Genomic DNA, 20,131 nt, shown 5'->3' with positions numbered 1-20,131 from the left:
TCCATCTGTCTTTTTTATTTTTTTCTGCTTTTTAATTTTTATTTATTTATTTATTATTTTCAAAACATATATTTTATTTTATTTATTTTTTTAAAGATGTTTTTTAATTTCTTTTCAGCGTAACAAAATTCATTGTTTATGCACCACACCCAGTGCTCCATGCAATATGTGCCCTCCATAATACCCACCACCTGGCTCCCCCAACCTCCCACCCCCCGCCCCTTCAAAACCCTCAGATTGTTTTTTTTCAGAGTCCATAGTCTCTCATGGTTCATCTCACCTTCCAATTTCCCTCAACTCTCTTTTCCTCTCCATCTCCCTATGTCCTCCATGTTATTTTTTATGCTCCACAAATAAGTGAAACCATATGATAATTTATTTATTTTTTTAATTTCTTTTCAGTGTTCAAGAATTCATTGTTTATGCACCACACCCAGTGTTCCATGCAATATGTGTCCTTCATACTACCCACCACCAGGATCACCAAACCTCCATTACCCTCTCCTCCAAAACCCTCAGTTTGCTTCTCAGAGTCTGAGAAACTTCCATCTGTTTTTATTAGATTCCTGGCCATGACCTCTTATGTTCTTTCTTTTGGGGTAAATTCCTCTGTCTTGACGCTTTGTCTTGATTAGTGTTTTGTGTCTGTGTGTGTTAGGAAAGCCTATTGTATTTTCTGTTCCTAAGAGTAAGAGCTATATTACAATGATGTCCTATACTGTCCAAGGCCTGGTGTTTCAGGAAGTCTTTCAGAGTGTGCACTCTGCTGTTGTATTTTGGCTACTCTTTCCCACAGGTCAATTGTCTGCAGAGTTTCTTCTTCCCTGCAGTGGAGAATGTTTGGATCTTGTCCAATGTGTGGCGCTTTAACTTGGTGTTAAACTTTGGTCTGCTTGTTCAAATTAATCTGATCATATTTTCACTGGAGTTGAAGATTTGTAGCACTCTGTGATTGGTAGGCTTTGTGCATGCCACTGGTTGGGAGTGATTGTGCTGGTCTTCTGGGGAAGGGACCTGTTGTGCTGGTTCCCAGGTTGACTTGTTCTAGTAGAGATGCACTACAGGGCACAGTGGAGTGGGGCCTCCATTGCAACTCCAGCCTCTATTGGGTGGGAAGCACTGTGTTGCTCACTGAAATCTGTCCTTGTTGAGAGGTAGGGGGGAAATGGCGTAGCCCTGCTCTCCTCCTAAGAGAGGAGAGTTCCTTCCCATGGCTATTCAGGAAACCCTAACAGAAGATTGAACAATATGCCCTTGTGTCCCTGGCTTCCATCTAATCCTTACCTTCACCTTGTATGTCTGAGCCTCTGTCTGCCTGGGGCACAGTACTCCTGTGTTTTATCTCAGACATGTGGTTGGGTTTCAAAAACACCAAATTTTAGGGATCTGGTGCAGTGCAGACCCATGCTGATCCTTTGGGGAAGGGTGTTTCTTCACTATAGCTAGTGCCAGTTTGTCACAGAAAAGCAGTAATGTGACTGGCAAATACTCAGAATTTATGGAAAAGCACAGTCAAATGCTGACTTCCAGGTTAACTGCCTTCAAAAGGTACCTCTGCTTCTATGCTAATTAATGTGGCCAGTCATTGTTGAGAAGCAGCATCACCTCTCCCAAATGCATTCCAAGAAGGGGAGCTGTTTCTTCTGGTGCAACCCAGGAGATACTCAGACCATGCTGTCCACTCCCGGGCCTCTGCCCTTCTCCACACGAGCACTGTTAAGTCCATCAGGCATTACCTCAAGAATGGCATGGACTTCTTAAAATTCAGACTTTGAGCGCCACTGCTTTTAAAAACTTGGGATAATCATCTCTTCTCCTTTTCCCAGTCAATGGTTTTTGGGAAGAGTTTTTCTTGTGCAAACCTCTCTGTGCTGCTTTGTCTCTTTCTCTTCTTTCTCTGTAATCGGAGTTCCCTCTCCTCCACTGCACCTGTGATTCTTTTCTCCTCCAAATCAACTCATCACAGGTCCTACCTTCTACAGTGTGGCCATCTTGCTCCCTCTAAATGTTCAGTGTGTTCTCCCAGTCCACAGATCTGTTTCTTGGGTGTTCAGAGTAATTTGACATTTATCTAGCTGTGTCAAGGGTTGAGGCAAGCATAGAGTCCCCCTACTACTCTGCCATGTTAATTCCCAATTCTATATTAGTTTATTCAAGAACTTCCAAGCTACTTTCCACAGGGGCTGCATTATTTTACATTCTCACCCATAATGGATGAAAATTCAAATTTCTCCACATCTTCACCAACAATGTTTGTTATTTTCCATTTGTCCATTATACCCATCTCATGGGTGTATGATCTTGTGGTTTTGATTTACATTTCCCTAATGAATAATGATGGTGAACATCTATTCATGTGATTGTCGGCCATTTGTATATCTTACTTGGAGAAATCTCTATTTAAGTACTCTGTTATTCAATTGAGTTGTCTTCATTTTAGAATTGTTTTTCTTAAAGATTTTATTTAGTTTGTCAGAGAAGGAGAGCATAAGCAGGGGGAGCAATAGGCAGAGGGAGAAGCAGGCATTCTGTTGAGCAGGGAGCCTGATGCAGGCCTCAAACCTAGGACGGCAGGATCAGACCTGAGCCAAAGGCAGATGCTTAACTGACTGAGCCACCTAGGCTTCCCTTTACTGTAGAATTGTTAAGAGTTACTTAAATAGGGGCGTTTGGATGGCTCATTCAGTTAAATGTCTGCCTTCAGCACAGGTCATGATCCCGGGGTCCTGGGATCAAGTTCCTTCTGCATCAAGCTCCCCACTCGTGAGGAGCCTGTTTCTCCCTCTCCTTCTGCCTGCTGCTCCCCCTACTCATGCTCTTTTCCTCTTTCTGTGAAATAAATAAAAATCTTTTTTTTTAAAGAGTGACTTAAATATTCTGGATAAACATTTTTTTATTTATTCATGTATTTACCCTCACCAGAGATTTTTTTTTTACCTTCATACAGCTTTGAATTATTGTTTTGTGTCCTATTTCAACCCAACAGACTCCTTTTAGCAATTCTTGTAGGACAAGTTTAGTGATAATGAAATCCCTCAGTTTTTGTTTATTTGAGAATGTCTGAATTTCTTCTTCATTTTTGAAGGAGAGTTTTACTGGTTATAGAATTATTAGTTGACAGATTTATTTTCCTTCAGCCTTTTTTTTTAAAGATTTTATTTATTTATTTGACAGAGAGAGATCACAAGTAGGCAGAGAGGCAGGCAGAGAAAGAGAGAGAGGGAAGCAGGCTCCCTGCTGAGCAGAGAGCCCGATGCGGGGCTCGATCCCAGGACCCTGAGATCATGACCTGAGCTAAAGGCAGAGGCTTTAACCCACTGAGCCACCCAGGTGCCCTTCCTTCAGCCTTTTAACTATATTGTCCCAGTGCCATCTAGCTACAAAGATTTTTGTTTTAAGAATTTGGCTTATAATCTTATTGAAGATTCTTTGTAGATGATGAGTTTCTTCTCTCTTGCTGCTTTCAAAATTCTGTCTTTGGCTTTTGACAGATGATAATGTGTCTTGATGTGGGTCTCTTTCTCGGAATGTATTTTACTTGGAGTTTGTTGGGATTCTTGGATTCTATAGATACATGTCTTTCAACAAGTTTCAGTAGTTTTCAGATATTTCTTATTAATATTTCCCTTTTCCATCTGGGAATCCCATAATGAATATATTGATTTAAATACTGATGACTTACAAGTCCTTTAAGCTCTGTTCACTTGTCCTTGATCTTTTTCTCTTAGCTCCTTGACTTGATCATTTAATTTGTCTTATATTCAGGCTTTTCTTTTTCCTTTTTTTTTTTTTTTTTTTTTTTGGTCTGCCTGTTCAAATCAACTGTTGAAACCCTTAGTAAAATTTTCAATTCAGTTATTCTATTTTTTGAATCCAGAATTTCTGTTTGGTCCCTCTGTGATTTCTCTCTCTGTTGATATTCTCATTTTGCTCATATTTAATTTTCCTGATTTCTTTCATTTCTTTATTTTTTATCTATGTCTTCCTTGGGCTATGTGAATATATTTAAGTGAATTTTCTTAAAATCTTTATCTAGTAAGTCCAATGTGTGTTCTTCTTTGGTGATAGTTTCTGCCAAATTTACTGTCTCCTTTTTAATTGTCCATGTTTTTATTGTTTCTCTGTATATATGCCTTGAGATTTTGTTGTTGTTGAAAATTGGCAATTGTGAAAATAGCCACGCTTCCAATTCTTTGTAGCTTGCTTCTGTGTCAAAGTAGTACTCTGATTAGCTAGAGATGCTCTGAGTTTAGGAATCACCTGAGGTAATGTTTATGGTCTTTCCAAAGCATGTCTCTTGACTCTGGCTGTGTGTGACTTTCTCAAGTCCCCTGTACAGAGCTCCTTTTGAATGTCTTAATTTCCCAAAAAGTCTCAACTCACTTCAGCTTCTCCTCAAGGGCTTGCATGATCTACTGTATGTCTCCATCTATATAATCTCTTGCCCCAGTTGTCTGCATGTCTCTAGTACCATTGCAGCTTTCACTACCAGTGGCTGCTGCATTTTCTTACCTGAGATCTGAGTTAGGTAAGACAGAGATCAGTCTTCTAGGGAGTCCCCAGGCAAGTTAGGAATGTTGCAAATAAGTTCTGATCTGCAACCTCTGACTCCAGGAAGGGCATTAGGAACTGAGTTTCACCTTCTCCAGACCAAGACCATACTGTGCCAAGAAGGTAGTGGGGCAAGTGGAAGTAAAAAAAAAAAAAAAAAAAAACCTATAAAACTGCCTACCATTTAGAGCATGATTGGGTTTTTTTGTTTGCTTTTCTTGATTGGGCATTTGATTGGTTGCTATAGACTTTTATCTGTTTTCTAGAACTCCTACAAGGTTGTTTTAGACAATTTCTTGTTCTTTTCTGTTGTCTTCATGAGAAAACCACAGTTTAGAGCTTCCTAGTCCACCATTTTGCTGTCATGATTATGTATTTATTATATTTGATATATTTATACTTATTTTATGGCCCAAAATATAATTTATCTTGACAAACATTCCATGTGCACTTGAAAATTATGTGTATTTCTGCTGCTGTTGTACAGAGTATTCTGGAAATGTCACTTAAATCTAAGTGATTGATAGTTATTTATGTCTTTTATAACCTTGTTGATCTTATGCCCATTTACCCTATCAATAATTGAAAGAGATTTATTAAAATTTCTGACTTTAATTTTGGATTTTTCTTTTCCTTGCATTTCTATCAATATTCACTTCAAGACTTTCAAAGGTCAACTAGGTGAACAAATACTTCAGATCATTATGGCTATGTCAAATCGGTTCCTTTATAATTCTGGAGTAAACTTTATTATCACTACTAATATTCTTTGCTCTGAAACATACTTTGTGGGTATTAATGTAGTCATCTCAGATTTCTTTGATTAGTGTTAGCATGGTATATCTGTTTCCATATTTTTACTGTTAAACTATTTTTTATTATATTCAATTAGCCAATAGTACAATTAGTACATCATTAGTTTCCAATGTAGTGTTCAATGATTCATAAGTTGCATATAACACCCAGTGCTCATCACACAACATGTGTTCTCCTTACTGCCCACTACCCAGCCACCCCATGACCCCAAACCCTCCTTTCTGTAACTCTCAGTTTGTTTCCCAGAGTCCAGAGTCTCTCATGGTTTGTCTCCCTCTCTGATTTCTTCCCATTCAGTTTTCCCTCCCTTCCCCTATGGTCCTCCCAGCTATTCCTTATGTTCCAGATGTGAGTGAAACCATATGATAATTGTCTTTCTCTGCTTGACTTATCTCACTTAACACAATTCCCTTCAGTTCCATCTATATCAACGCAAAGATGGATATTCATCCTTTCTTATGGCCAAGTAATATTCCATTATATATATATGAACCATATCTTCTTTTTCTTAAATTTAATGTTATTTATTTTTATTTTCAGCATAACAGTATTTATTGTTTTTGCACCACACCCAGTGCTCCATGCAATCCGTGCCCTCTCTAACACCCACCATCTGGTTACCCCAACCTCCCACCCCCACCCCTTCAAAGCCCTCAGATTGTTTTTCAGAGTCCATAGTCTCTCATGGTTCACCTCCCCTTCCAATTTCCCCCAACTCCCTTCTCCTCTCTAACTCCCCTTGTCCTCCATGCTATTTGTTATGCTCCACAAATAAGTGAAACCATATGATAGTTGACCCTCTCTGCTTGACTTATTTCACTCAGCATAATCTCTTCCAGTCCCGTCCATGCTGCTACACAAGTTGGGTATTCATCTTTTCTGATGGAGGCATAATACTCCATAGTGTATATGGACCACATCTTCCTTATCCATTCGTCCGTTGACGGGCATCTTGGTTCTTTCCACAGTTTGGCGACCGTGGCCATGAATCATATCTTCTTTATCCATTCCTCTGTTGAAGGACATCTTGGCTCCTTCCACAGTTTGGTTATTGAGAACATTGCTGCTATGAATCTTTAACCTATTCATGTCTTTGGATTTAAAATGCATTTCCTGCAGAATGTATATGGTTAAGTTTATTTATTTGACAGACAGAGATCACAAGTAGGCAAAGAGGCAGGGAGAGAGAGAGGAGGAAGCAGACTCCCTGCTGAGCAGGGAGCCCAATGCAGGGCCTGATCCCAGGACCCCAAGACCATGACCTGAGCCAAAGGCAGAGGCTTTAACCCACTGAGCCACCCAGGCACCCCTATGGTTAAGTTTTTTTAAATTGTTTTTTGTAATCTAATCTGATATTCTCTCTTTCATTAAAGTTTTATATGATTTACATTTAATAAGATTATTGTTATGTCTAATATTAAGTCTAGTATCCTATCATTTTGTTTCTAATTTTCTCAGGTTATTTTCCCCTTTTCTGCTTTTTTTTTTTTTTTTGAGTTTTGTATTAGTTTCCTACGGCTACTGTAATGAAGTGCTACAAACAGAATAGCTCAAAAGAACAGAAATTCATTGTCTCAATTTTGGAGGCTAGTCATCTGAAATAAAAATGTCAGCAAAGTCATATTCTCTCTGAAATCTGTAGGAGAGAATCCTTCCTTGTCTCTTCCAGCTTGTGATGTTTTTCAGGAATCCATGGCATTCTTTGTATTTTAGATGCATTTCTCCAATCTTTGCCTTCATCATCACATGGCCAACTTCTCCATACATGTCTCTGTTTTCTTCTAATAAGGACACCAGCCATATTGAACTCAGACCCAATTTAATGATTACATCTTAATTTGATTATATCTGCAAAGATCTTATTTCCAAAAATGGCCATAGTCACAGTTGTCAGGGATTAAGACTTCAACATATCCTTTTAGGGGACACAATTCAACTCATAATAAAGGACCTATATAACTTTATTTTATGTCCATTGCTGGTTTATTAGTTACAACTCTGCTTTGTTAATTTAGTGGTTGCTTTAGGATTTATAGTATGCATCTTTACCACAGTCTAACTTCAAGTAATATTATACCTATATAATATCTATAGAGTTTAAGAACCTGTATAGTTTAAGAATCTTATAATACTATATTCTATTGCTTCTCTCTTGCCTTTAGTCTATAATTTACACAATTTGATTTATGCCTATTTTATAAATCCCACAATATGTCATTTATGTTTGAAAAGTCAGGTATTTTTAGAGATATTTAAATAAGAAAAAAATCTTACTTACTCAGATAGTTACCAGTTTTGATACTCTTCATTTCTTTGTGTATCCATATTCCCACTTGGTATCTACTCCTTCTGCCTGGAAGCTATGTATACTTTTTTTTTTTCTTTATCACTGTTTTTGAGCCATCTCATTATTATATGTTTTGGTATTGTTTTCTTCTTGTACTTAGAATTAAGTGGTATTTTTGATTCTGTGAACTTAGGGGTTAAGTCAAATCTGGAAATCTTTGGCTATTATATGTTTAAATACATTTATTTTTAATTTTTCCTTTGCCTTTCCTGTCCTTAGGGAACTCTAATTTACATCCACCCATATTAGGCTGGTTGAAGTTATTTCAGGGATTTTTTTTTCTGTTTCATTTTGGATAGTTTCTACTGCTACAACTTCAAGTTTATTAATATTTTATTTTGTAATCTCTATATGCTGTTTACCACATTCAGTGGATTTTTCATTTCAAACATTATTGTCTTAATCTGTAGAATTTCATTTGAGTCCTTTAAAAATATCAGTCATGTCTTTACTTTTGAACATATGAAATACCATTATAATAAGTGTTTTTATTGTCCTTGTGTGCTAATTCTAACATCATTTTTTATACGAATGAAAAATGAGTACTTAAAAAAAGATGCTTGATATTATTAGGCATCACAGAAATTTAAATTGAAGCCATGAGATACCACTTGAGTCTGCTATTGTCAAAAAGGCAGATAATAACATATTGATGAGGACATGGAGAAATCAGACATTCACATATCACTGGTGGGAATCTGAAATGGTGCAGCACTTTGGAAAATGACTGGCAGTTCTATTAAAGGCTAAACAGTTATCTTATGATATACAATCCACTCCTAGGTATATATTCCAGGGAAATTAAAGCATATGTCAACCCAAAATATGAACTCTAAAGTTCATAGCAACATTATTCATAGTAGCAAGTTAGTATAAAACACCTAAATGTCCATTTATTGATGAATGAATAAGCAAGTTGTAGTATATCCATATAATAGACTATTATTCAGTAATAAAAATAAGTAAAGAACTGACATACACTACCAGAATAAACCTTGAAAACATTATGCTAAATGAAAGAAGCTAAACAGAAAAGGCCATATATTATAATTCCATCTATATGAAATGTCCAGAATAAGCATATCCATAGAGACAAAAAATAGATAACCTAGGGCTGAGACAGTTAAAAGCTAATGGAGAGTGACAACCAATGAGTACAGAGTCTCTCTTTGAGGTGATAAAAATGTTCTGAAATTGATGTGATGGTGAATGTAAAACTCTGAACATACTAAAACCCACTGTATATTTTAAATGGGTGAGTTGTATGGTATACTAATTATATCTTAAGAAAGCTGTTATAAAAATACTACAGCATAAAAAGCTTAAAATTATCTGTGTTTCTTTTGGTCTTTCACCCTGGGTGCTTCTAGGATTCACCCAGAAATTTATCTCCAAGTAGTCAGCTGACTGTATGTTCAAAGGCAATGGTCTATAAGAAGCAACTAACTATACATAGTTCAGTGATTTTATATCCAGTGTACACCAGAAGCTTTGCCAGGGCCGTAATAAATGTTAGTAATGGCTTTTTATTGGTTAAAAAATGGTGTTTTGCTAATTAGTATGATATGAAAATTGGCTTGCATTGGTAAAATTGTGGATATTCAAGATATGTATCCTGACTAAAATACTTTAGAGACCCTCTCCATGGATCAGAAGTTATCTGCCTTGCCATGTGGCAAAGCCTCTCTCTGAATCACTTATAATGATTATAATGATTCACACAAACTTTTATGTAAAGTTTGCAAATCTTGAGAGCATGGGGTTTTACAGTAACTCTTGTATGGACACTCCTGTGTGTGCTTGGGAAGAAGTGTGTTTTAATTAATGTCTATGGCAAAATTTGTTCTGACACTGGCTCTTTTTATAAACTGCTAACAAAGTAAAGGGACATAGCTAACTCTTACACACTTTCCTTGCCAAATAGGAACCTACTGTTACCTACCAAAAGTTCCTAATAGTTGTATGTAATCAGTATGCCTGTTAGGTCAAAAGACATCAAAAGCAGTTTGGTGTGAGAAAATCAATAATTTTACAAAGTGTCTCTCTCATCAGAACAAGTTTTTCACAACTTGATAGGGTTGTGAAGGGTTACTTAAGTTTTAGATATGGGTGGTGATTCCCAGCTTGTGTGACAGGACTATTTTATTCTCAAAGTTGTTTTTCAGTAGGTTACCTAGAATTTGAAACATTGGTGGTTACACTTAACATGGGTTCAAAGAAAACTATCTGCTGCTAGGAAGAGCTGCCCAGGTGCATTGAGGAGAATAGATGTAGGTATCCTAACTCCGGTCAGAAGTCTAAGGGGGTCTCGGTGTACCTTGTGAGAAGAGAGCCCCATAAGCAATGACACTTTCATCTTGGCCTGTGCACCGCTGCAGGTCCCATTTGGAGCCTCAGACACAGGGCTTGCCTGTGTCTTTGAAATGGTTTTAAAATGATCTTTGATTTGGCTTATGCTCTAAAAGTGGATTGAAAGCAAGGGCTTTCTGCTTCGCTTGCCCATCAAGAGATGGAGTCGCAGGGGAGAAGCCCATTCCCCTCTAAAGAAGGCAGCACCTGGGGCGCCTGGGTGGCTCAGTGGGTTAAGCCGCTGCCTTCGGCTCAGGTCATGATCTCGGAGTCCTGGGATCGAGCCCCGCATGGGGCTCTCTGCTCAGCAGGGAGCCTGCTTCCTCCTCTCTCTGCCTGCCTCTCTGCCTGCTTGTGATCTCTCTGTCAAATAAATAAATAAAATCTTTAAAAAAAAAAAAAAAAAAAAAAAAAAGAAGGCAGCACCTGTGCAGATGGTGAGGGGAGAGAATAACATGCCCATTCAGTTTGAATGAAGGGGACATGGGAGCTCTGCCTTTTTGTCCACAAAGAGCACTGCGTAGCCTTGCGCTTCACGAGCTATCTCCTCAACCAGGTGAGAAGCAGAGCAACCGAGTATAGTAGACAGTCCTGGGTACAGAGTACTGGGTTCAACCCCTAGATCTAGCTCTATGTGAAAACTTGGCAAGTCCCGTATCCTTTTGGGCCTCCAGACCCTTCATCATTTCAGCTTTATGACCCCTGGAAGCCTTTCCTACTTTTACATTCTGTAATCTCAGAGGCTGAACAAAGTGAGGATTAACCCATAATGAAGTTCTCAGTTTCCAGAGGATTGGAACTCATGTTAAACACACCCCAGACTGAAGAAGCTATAGTATAAAGAGTGAGTCAGAAGATCCTAGTAGTTGATGTCATCAGGTATTATTAATGCAAGATAACAGTTCTTTATAAGCATATACTCCCTGCATTGATGGCCTATGTCCTTCAGAGCTAAGAGCTTGTCCTCTTGGCCATTGACTCCTCCAGGGCTAGCCTTTTTTGGTCTTTCTGTAGAGATTTCTGTGGCTGATCAATCCTTTTCATTGATACAGGTCTTCACAAGAATTGTCATGGTATTGTGTCATGTTATACGTTTTGGAATCCTGCCTTGTTAAAGTAATCTTATTTCCATATTTCCAAATTCTACAGGGAGGTAAAATATCAAGGGTGAATACACTGTGGAACTTAGATCCTAGGTTCCAGAAACAGGATAAAAGATTGAAGGGTCACAAAGGCTCCTTAGTCTATGTGATGATAACTGAAGTGGTAGCCAAAGAGCAGAGGTGATATTAAGGACATTTATCAGAATATATATATATATATATATATATATATATATATATATATATATATGACTAGAGGAATAACTAGATTGGGAGGGTCAGAAACAAAGAGCTGGAGATGTCTTTGAGTTTCCCAACATAGCTAACATGTTATTTAAGAAAGCATCAACAAGAGATTAAGCTATAGTCTATAGTCACTGAACTAAACTGTAATTTCTTAATGTTTATTTAATGGACCTTTAACGGTATGGTGACCTGATTATCTGAGATAATAATCCTATGACTGTAGAATAAAATCACAAACATTGGTGCCATGTCACCACTATAATCAGTGGGACAGTGCTATTGGTTATTCATATAGAATTTGGTGTTGTTCGACATTTTGGTGGAGCTCACCTCCACCAAGGGCTTTTTGGCCCCTTCCTCTCTTTTCCAACATCAGCAAATCATTGCACAGCTAATCCTCAAATAATCCGCAAATCATTGCACAGCTAATCCTCAAATAATAATAATTAGTATAATGTGTTATACTAATATACTAAGATCACTTACAGTGGTAAAATTGTTCTATTATATGGACACATTAATAGTTATGGACACATCTATAATTAAAGGCAGTGTTTCAGGGGCTTATGGATTTTCTGCTGCAATGGTTGTTTACATCTAGCATCTATTCCGTTTGGTTAATGCTGCATTGTTGAATTTTTAGAGATTGTCCTTGGATGTTTTAAAGTGCTGGGCTGGGCTCTGTTGACTGTAGAACAAACTAGTATTTCTGACTTGACCTATAGAGGCTCAGACTAGGGGAAACCACTGTGAGGAGGCAAGGAAAGACAGCCAACAAATGTGTAACGAGTAAATTGAGCCCCTTCACCAGTTGCAATAAGACAACCCAACTGCCCAAGTCATTATGATGGTTATGCTGCTATTTAAGGTTGATGAGGTCAAAGAGGGATCCTGCTATACATTGCAGTGATCAACATAATTTTTACAAAGCCACTTATTTAGCCTTCACAGTAATTCTGGTACTTTGCTAAGAAGTAAAATTTTCTTAAGTCAGTAACAGGAGTTTATCAGTGAAGATACTGTTACCTGAAGACTTCTAGGATGACTGGATGATATGCCTCAACCACATGATTTAAAATCTGTGTTCTGTCCCTCCAACAGCTATCCATGGGTTAGCATTATCTGAAGGCTAGGTGCCCTTGATTGTAGGAAGACTGTTAATAAAAACTGGAGCCAAGAGCAACTAGAGAAACAAGTTTCCTTGTTTAGGTAGAGTTTCTTCCCAAAACTCATATAAGAGCAAGCATACTTAGAAGTGCCTGTGTGGCTCAGTCAGTTAAGTGTCCAACTCCTGATTTTTGTCTCAGGTTATGATATCAGAATCATGAGATGGACCGCCTCTTTTGACTCTGCACTCAGCTGGGCATCTGTTTAAAATTCTCTCTCCCTCTCTTTCTACTCCCACCCTCACCTCTCTTTCTCTCTCAAATAAATAAATAAATCTTAAGGGAGAAAAAAAAAAGAGCAAGCATACTTTCCCCCAACCCATAGTAAAACATCCTGTCATGTCTAACAGGTTCACAGTGGTTTTGGCCAGCTGAGATTCAAACCAATCAACCATGGCAAGGCAGGTTTTGCATTACCCTGATAGGCTTAGACAAATCTTCTTATCCCTGGAGCTGGCACAGGGGTCAGCCCTCCAAACTACACACAGCCATTCAGAGAGGAAGGGTGGCTTGGATGTTTGGGGACAGTCTGGATTTATTAAAACTCACTTAGATTTATATAATATTTTCTAATTGAAAAGCCATTTTTATACATTTCATTTTACTGATATACCTCTTTTACTCTAAATGTAAGCCAAGGATAAGGTCCAGGTTTGTGGATGGAGCTGTCAAAGTTTTGTGTTTTTACCCAGTAGGGCTTGGCAAAACAGTAACTATTAAGGAAGGAGAACCAACAGGAAAATCTAAGATTGCAAGAAGGTTTAGTGGGCTAAAGGCAGACTCAGTGCTATTTTAGGAATTCAATATTTTTAAAAACAAAGTTGGAGTCTGTTTTCTTGAGGAGAATTGAGAATGGACTGGAAAACAGAAGCAAGAAAGGCAAGGAAAAAAAAAAGATGGGAACGGGTGATTTACATACTATATGGGCAACACTCTATGGACCCTAAGAAAAGGAATATTATAATTGTTAAAAGCTTAGTTGTTAAAAAAAAATGAAGAGGAAGAAAGGAAAGGAGGAAGGGAGGGAGGGAAGAGAGGAAGAAAAACTTTACAACTAACAGTCTTGAGTTACAAAGTGGCTGGGTCGCAAATACACTAAATTCCTGATAGAACAAATGTAGCAGCTTACTTAAGGTGCTTATGTAAGTGGGGCTACAGTTTGAAGGATAAGAACCAGGGTTAAAAATTTAGGGCTTCTGCAGGCTAGCACCAGCACTATCTGGGGGCTTCTGTGGCACTCCCTGGTGTTACCCTGTCTGAGGCTGTCTAGAGAAGGTCTGACATCTAGTTAGAGCCACATCCTTTGAGCTCAGATTCCAGAAACATATTGTTAACAGTTGATGTGCCTTCAACAAGAGGATCCTCATTTATCTCTTCTCTTCTTCCTCTTTCTCCACCTCTCCCATAACTCTCTTTTCTTTTTTCTTGGCTTTTGGAAGGTCTCATCTTTGGATAAAGTTCTTACATATCACAAATAATGAAGGGGTCCAATTTCAAGCAACTGACCAATTTCATCCTTGAGAGGTTCACATAATAAAACTATATAAAGTAACTTTTTCAATCACCTACATAAACATTCTCCTATTAGATTATACTTCTAAATCTCATTATCTTTTTAATAATCTTATTAAAAACTTCCTTATCTTGTAACACTACATCCAAAACTAATGACATGCTGTATGGTGATTAACATAATAAAACATAATTAAAAACAATAATAAATAAATAACTTTCCCTATTATCTCCTGCCAGGGAGATAGAAGGAACTAAATTTAAGAAATTTCTAACACCTGTAAGTTACTAAAAAGTAAATACATGGACCTTTCAGCCCTGCCCCTGCAAATTCATTCCAGTCACACAGAGACAGGATAGATGGCCTTCAAACCCCCTTCCCCTTGGAAAAGGGACAGTTCTTAGGTAGAAGCTGAGTTTGCAGTAAACAGGCCAGTGAATATGTTTCCCAGGACCTCTGTTCTTGGGAGAAGGACTTGTGCCCTGATGACCCATAGAGTTCTTAACAACAAACACTGAAGCCCGGAATAGAACCTTTTGATCATAGTGCCCACATGTAACTAAGCACCCTCACGGGTCTGCTGACAGAATACTGGAGGCCGTGTCCCAGGTAGGAAGAGAAATGTCTGATCCCCAGGTCCAACTGGGCATCTTGTGGAGAAACCACCAGAAGAGAAACTGTCAGAACTTGTTGGACAGCATCAGTAATCAGGGAAACAGACACTATTCCACATTTGGAGAGAACGTAAAGCTTATGGAAACAGAGAAGTCCTACTCAATTCTGTCCTTCAACTGGAAAGAAGAAAACTTGTTGAAAAAGAAACTCAATTTTCTGGAGTCCATGAAGAAATATGAAGCTAATGCCTGGCTAATGGAGCAGAAAGCCTTTTATAAACAATGCCACTTGAAGCTCCGAAGGTCAGAGCTGGCACATGCCCGGTTGCTAGGCAACAAGGACCTGGTCAAACACCTCACTTCCAAGAGCTTGTTGTCCAACTACACCTCCACCATGGTGGATGAGAGTGAGGCAGCAGTGAAGGCAATAGTCCAGAATAGGAGAGGGTGGGAGAAGGACACGATGATTTTCAGACTCAGCCTGGATAAGAATAGGCTCTACCCATCCCTCAGTAGTAGTCTGCTGAAGAAGGTGGAGGCCCGACCAGCTTCCAGGGCAACTTTAAGGGCAAACTCTAAGACAGAGAATGAAAAGACCACTGTAAAAATCAAGAGGTCTCCTTCCAGAGAGGAGGGCAAGCCAGCTTTGGTTTTATCTTTGGAGTCTCTGAAGAGCCCACAGCAGGAAGAAAAACAGAAAAAGCTTCCTGTAGATAGCAAGTCACTGCTGGACAGAGAAGGAATTACAGGGGACTTTTCCAGCAGGCCAACAAGCATTGTGCAGAGCCATCTCCAAGATTCAGGCACTGACAGGAAATCGAAAGGCAAACTTCTTAAATATATAGTGTATGGAGACAGAAGTGTGGAACACCCCAAAAAGAAAATGCCAAGACCCAGGAAAAACCCCCATGGCTCAGAAAGCGTGCAAATGGACCCAGCACTGCTGACCCAGATTCAAGCCTTCCTGAGGCAAAAGTTTCTCATAAATGAAAGAACTACATATCTGGAGGACAGAATCCAAGGTCTTCCACAGCCCACACATTTTCTCTTTCAAGATTACTCTCCCAACAGTCCCTTGGAGAAAGGAAGTGAGGGAGTACTGCATGCTCCAGTAATCAGAACACATGCGGTAGGAAGAGAGCAGAAAATCATTCTTGAAGAGATCAGAAAACAAATCTGAAGCAATTCCATCACCAAGAACACTTTTTTTTCCCTAAGGTACTCTTCCCCTCTCTACCCATTTATCATTCAGCAACAATTTCTTAATATTTAACAAAGAAAACATTACCCCTGACCTCAAACTGCTGCTGAACTCAGGGAGAAAAGGCTTTTTTTCAAATTCTTCTATAAAAACATGACAATCAAGGCAGGATTTAACAGTAAGAAAGTGGACAAAGGTCATGACTGGCTCTGCACACCTTGAATTATGAAGACACAAAGATAAGCAGAGAGCACAGGCTGTGCTGGGACCAGGGCATCTTGAACGTTCCACAGCAGGTTTTATCTCCACACCAAACACTTCTTGAGGAGTAATATCTAAGAGGAAAGTGATCCTGGGAAACTCTTTGCTAATATTGCTTTACTGTAAAAAGAGAGTGAAAGAAAATAATTTGGGAAATGTTCGCAAATATGCTTTTTCAGTGGCATGAAGAGTGAGTGGGAATGGAAATTGACTCTAATTTCTCACCTTTTTGTAATGAAAACAAATGAAAACTAGTTGACTTGAAAACTAGGAGAAATCTCTTTCTCTCTTTTCCTCCCCCAATCCTTCATCCCAGGTGAGAGCCTTATGGGGAGTCTCCTTACATTTCATTAAGCAAAGACACTGCTGACTGAAGCAGGCCGAAGTTTACTGGCGTGATAATGTGGAAAGATCATGAAGTGGGAGGCAGAGGTTCTGGTTTCTACCTTTATTTATATAAATGCAATGGCCAGAGTAATCTTGGGCAAAGTGCTTCACAATTTGATACCTGTTTCCTCATCTATAATATGAGGGTTAGACAATATGATCTTTTAGGTCACTTTTACCACTACACTTCCTCAGTACAATTACTTTGACTTGTATCACAAAAACAGGTATCAGATGGCTGCCCTTGAGAAAAATAAAACATCTTCAGTCTTTTGTCCCTCCAGTGGACTTTCCATTGATAAGTTAATATTTCAGACTTTTTTCTGAAGTAACATAAGGCAGTAAAAATCTTTTTATTCTCAATTAGGTGATAATGAAATAACTATATATGATGGTAATTTTATACTTAAATAAACAATGGTTTTTCTTTAAATATTATTTCTGTATATTTCCTTAATATTTAAGTCCCACGATGACAGCAAAGTAACCTAAGAATATGGAATTAATGAAAGCACATGGCTCTTTCATCACAGGTTTAGTGTCACCTGTGAAAATCAGATGGCTGACATGAGTCCCATTTGCAGGTAGAGGATACTCCTGTCACATATTGCAGTAGTCTATGCTGTCCCAAATAATTGTTTCCACTTCATTTGGGTTCAATGCAAATTTTATTAATTTCCTCTGTGGGTTATTTGAGTAGAAGCATTGGAAACACACAAATGGTTACCAGAAACAAAAAGCCACCTTTAAATAAATCATGTGATTACAAGAGTGATTTTGAAGTGGGAGGCTAGGTGGAGAACTGGGGTAGGGAGGAATAAAGCAGCTCTCTTTAAAGTCACTTAGGAAAATGTGATTTATTTACTCACCACATTTTTAGGAATATATGGAAAACAAACTGGTTTTACTCTTACTGCTTTCACAAACCAGCTATATTCATAAGGGTTGTGCTGTCCCTGAACAGTGGAAAGAAACTGTGAGAGGCACCAGAATGGCAGAAAAGTTCCAAGGTCCTTCTTCACATTCAGGAACAATTCTTACATTACCTTTTACTGGTAGTTTCTATAGAGAACTGGAAGTCCAGATGACAAATCAGGCCCTTCAGCTTTGCAAGTATAATTTCATTCATTCATATACTCCTTCAATAGTTATGTACTGGACATTAAGGTAAAGAAAATAGACATGTTCCTATTCTCCTGGAGTTTACAATTTAGGAAGGAAGTTAGGCAGTAATTAAGCAAATGAAAAAATTCATTGTGATAGGCACTATAGAATTATGATGAACATTTTGGAGAACCCAATTTAAATTTGAAAAAGATGTCAGCCCCATTAATAATACATATTGAAGTCAAATGGCATTTTCACTGCATTGGATTGCATTCACAGAGTGCAAGCATAATGGATGCAATTTTGAAATGCATTTTTAGGTAAAATACTTCCATTTCACAGGCCCAAGTTTACACTGTCTAGTTGTGGTGAGCTGGGATAGTCTCAATCTCAGTTTGAAGCACGTGAAGGTTATGTTCTTGTCCTTGGTGTTATCTCTGGAACAAGTCTACCTTCTTATTTGACTCAAGTAACAGATTTTATATCATCACTGTCTCCTTTAGGGTGCACTGAGAAGTAGATCAAACCCAGCAGTATCAGGTGGTGATAGGTCCTGAAAGGTAGATAATTGATGTAATTGACTTCAGAATTTATAGATCACATTTCAAAGTTTTGAAATACTTTCACTTAGCTGATTTATCTTCATGTGATGCACATATATACCCTTCTTAAAAGCTCCAAGAGGAGTTGCAGTCAATGGGAGGGTGTCAGTCAGTGGTGTGCTAAATTACAGCAGTGAAGATGAAAAGGCATTTCTGAGACACCCAGATTGCTGTGTAGCTGGTACTTGGGGCACAGCCATGAATAAGACAAAATCACGGACTTTATTGGGCTTGGTTTCTAGTGGAGCACAAATAAAAATGAGCAAACTAACAAAAACAACATCAACATCAACAATTTTCCTTTATTGAAAGTTCAATGTGTAACTCAAAAGCTACCATTTTAACATGATACTGACCATATTCTTCTTCCTTCCCTTTATTCCCTTTCCCTGGTTCCTACTTATGGGTTTACCTATGGCCTATATGACCTATATGCTGAAGAGGCAACATTTTTATCTTCTGTGCATGCTTTTCTTTAGAAACATATTTCTCGCTCTCTCTCTCTCGGAAGCTTCACTTGCATCTTTCAGATACTTCGACTAAAACAGCTAAACCCAACTGTACTAGATTTCCCTCCAAAATCTGCTCACCTTCTGTTTAGACCCAATAGCCCCAGTATCTACCCAGTTACCCAAACCAGAAATGTGGTAGTTTTTCTGACTCCTCTCTGTCCCATGCAAGAATATCTAATCAGTCACCTGGTTCCAGTCCCTAACATGTCTTAGATTGTTCCTTCCCTTCTCTTCGTAGCTCTTATATGCATTTCTAGCATTAAGTCAACAGTCTCCTAACTACAAAAACCACATGGCACTTATGCTCTTCCAGTTTATATTATAAAATAGATATAGAATGCAAAACTGATTATCTTTGCTTCTTAATGTCTGCAAAATAAAGTCCCAAGTGTTTGGTATTGTATTGTCTACAAGGCCCTCCATGATCTGACCTATCATTGTCCTTTCCAACCCCAACTTGATCCTTTTATGTCTCACAGTGAGGCATATTGAACACCCTCCACTTATCTGCCTAGTATATACCTACCTATCCGGTAAGATTGAGTTAAAACTTTTCCTTTTTTTTTTAAGTTTTTTTTTTAAATTAACATATAATGTATTATTAGCCTCAGGGGTACAGGTCTGTAAATCATCAGGTTTACACAATTCACAGCACTCACCATAGCACACACCCTCCCCAATGTCCACAACCCCACCGCCCTCTCCCAACCCCCCTCCCACCAGCAACCCTCAGTTTGCTTTGTGAAATTAAGGGTCACTTATGGTTTGTCTCCCTACCAATCCCATCTTGTTTCATTTATTCTTCTACTACCCCCTTAACCCCCCATGTTGCATCTCCACTTCCTCATATCAGGGAGATCATATGATAGTTGTCTTTCTATGATTGACTTATTTCGCTAAGCATGATACCCTCTAGTTCCATCCATGTCGTCGCAAATGGTAAGATTTCATTTCTTTTGATGGCTGCATAGTATTCCATTGTATATATATGCCACCTCTTCATTACCCATTCCTCTGTTGATGGACATCTAGGTTCCTTCCATAGTTTGGCTATTGTGAACATTGCTGCTATAAACATTCAAGTGCACGTGCCCCTTTGGATCACTACGTTTGTATCTTTAGGGTAAATACCCAGTAGTGCAATTGCTGGATCATAACGTAGCTCTATTTTCAACTTTTTGAGGAACCTCCATGCTGTTTTCCAGACTGGTTGCACCAGCTTGCATTCCCACCAACAGTGTAGGAGGGTTCCCCTTTCTCTGCATCCTCGCCAGCATCTGTCATTCCCTGACTTGTTAATTTTAGCCGTTCTGACTGGTGTGAGGTGGTATCTCATTGTGATTTTGATTTGTATTT

At 38.6% G+C, this 20,131-nt stretch overlaps 1 protein-coding gene across 1 annotated transcript in view; it reads left to right on the top strand.

The window, feature by feature from the left end:
* Positions 1–16,051, top strand: part of LOC116858339 — a 38,119-nt gene extending 22,068 nt beyond the window's left edge. The window contains exon 3 of the mRNA XM_032843090.1: positions 14,728–16,051. Coding sequence (XP_032698981.1) covers positions 14,845–15,885 — 1,041 coding nt within the window. The 5' untranslated portion in view covers positions 14,728–14,844 and the 3' untranslated portion in view covers positions 15,886–16,051. The remainder of the gene's footprint in view (positions 1–14,727) is intronic.
* The last annotated feature ends 4,080 nt before the right edge of the window (positions 16,052–20,131 follow it).

The sequence above is a fragment of the Lontra canadensis genome, unplaced genomic scaffold, assembly GCF_010015895.1.
Source record: "Lontra canadensis isolate GAN:19392208 unplaced genomic scaffold, GSC_riverotter_1.0 scaffold135, whole genome shotgun sequence".
Taxonomy (NCBI): domain Eukaryota; kingdom Metazoa; phylum Chordata; class Mammalia; order Carnivora; family Mustelidae; genus Lontra; species Lontra canadensis.
This window is presented reverse-complemented; position numbering and strand designations above follow the sequence as displayed.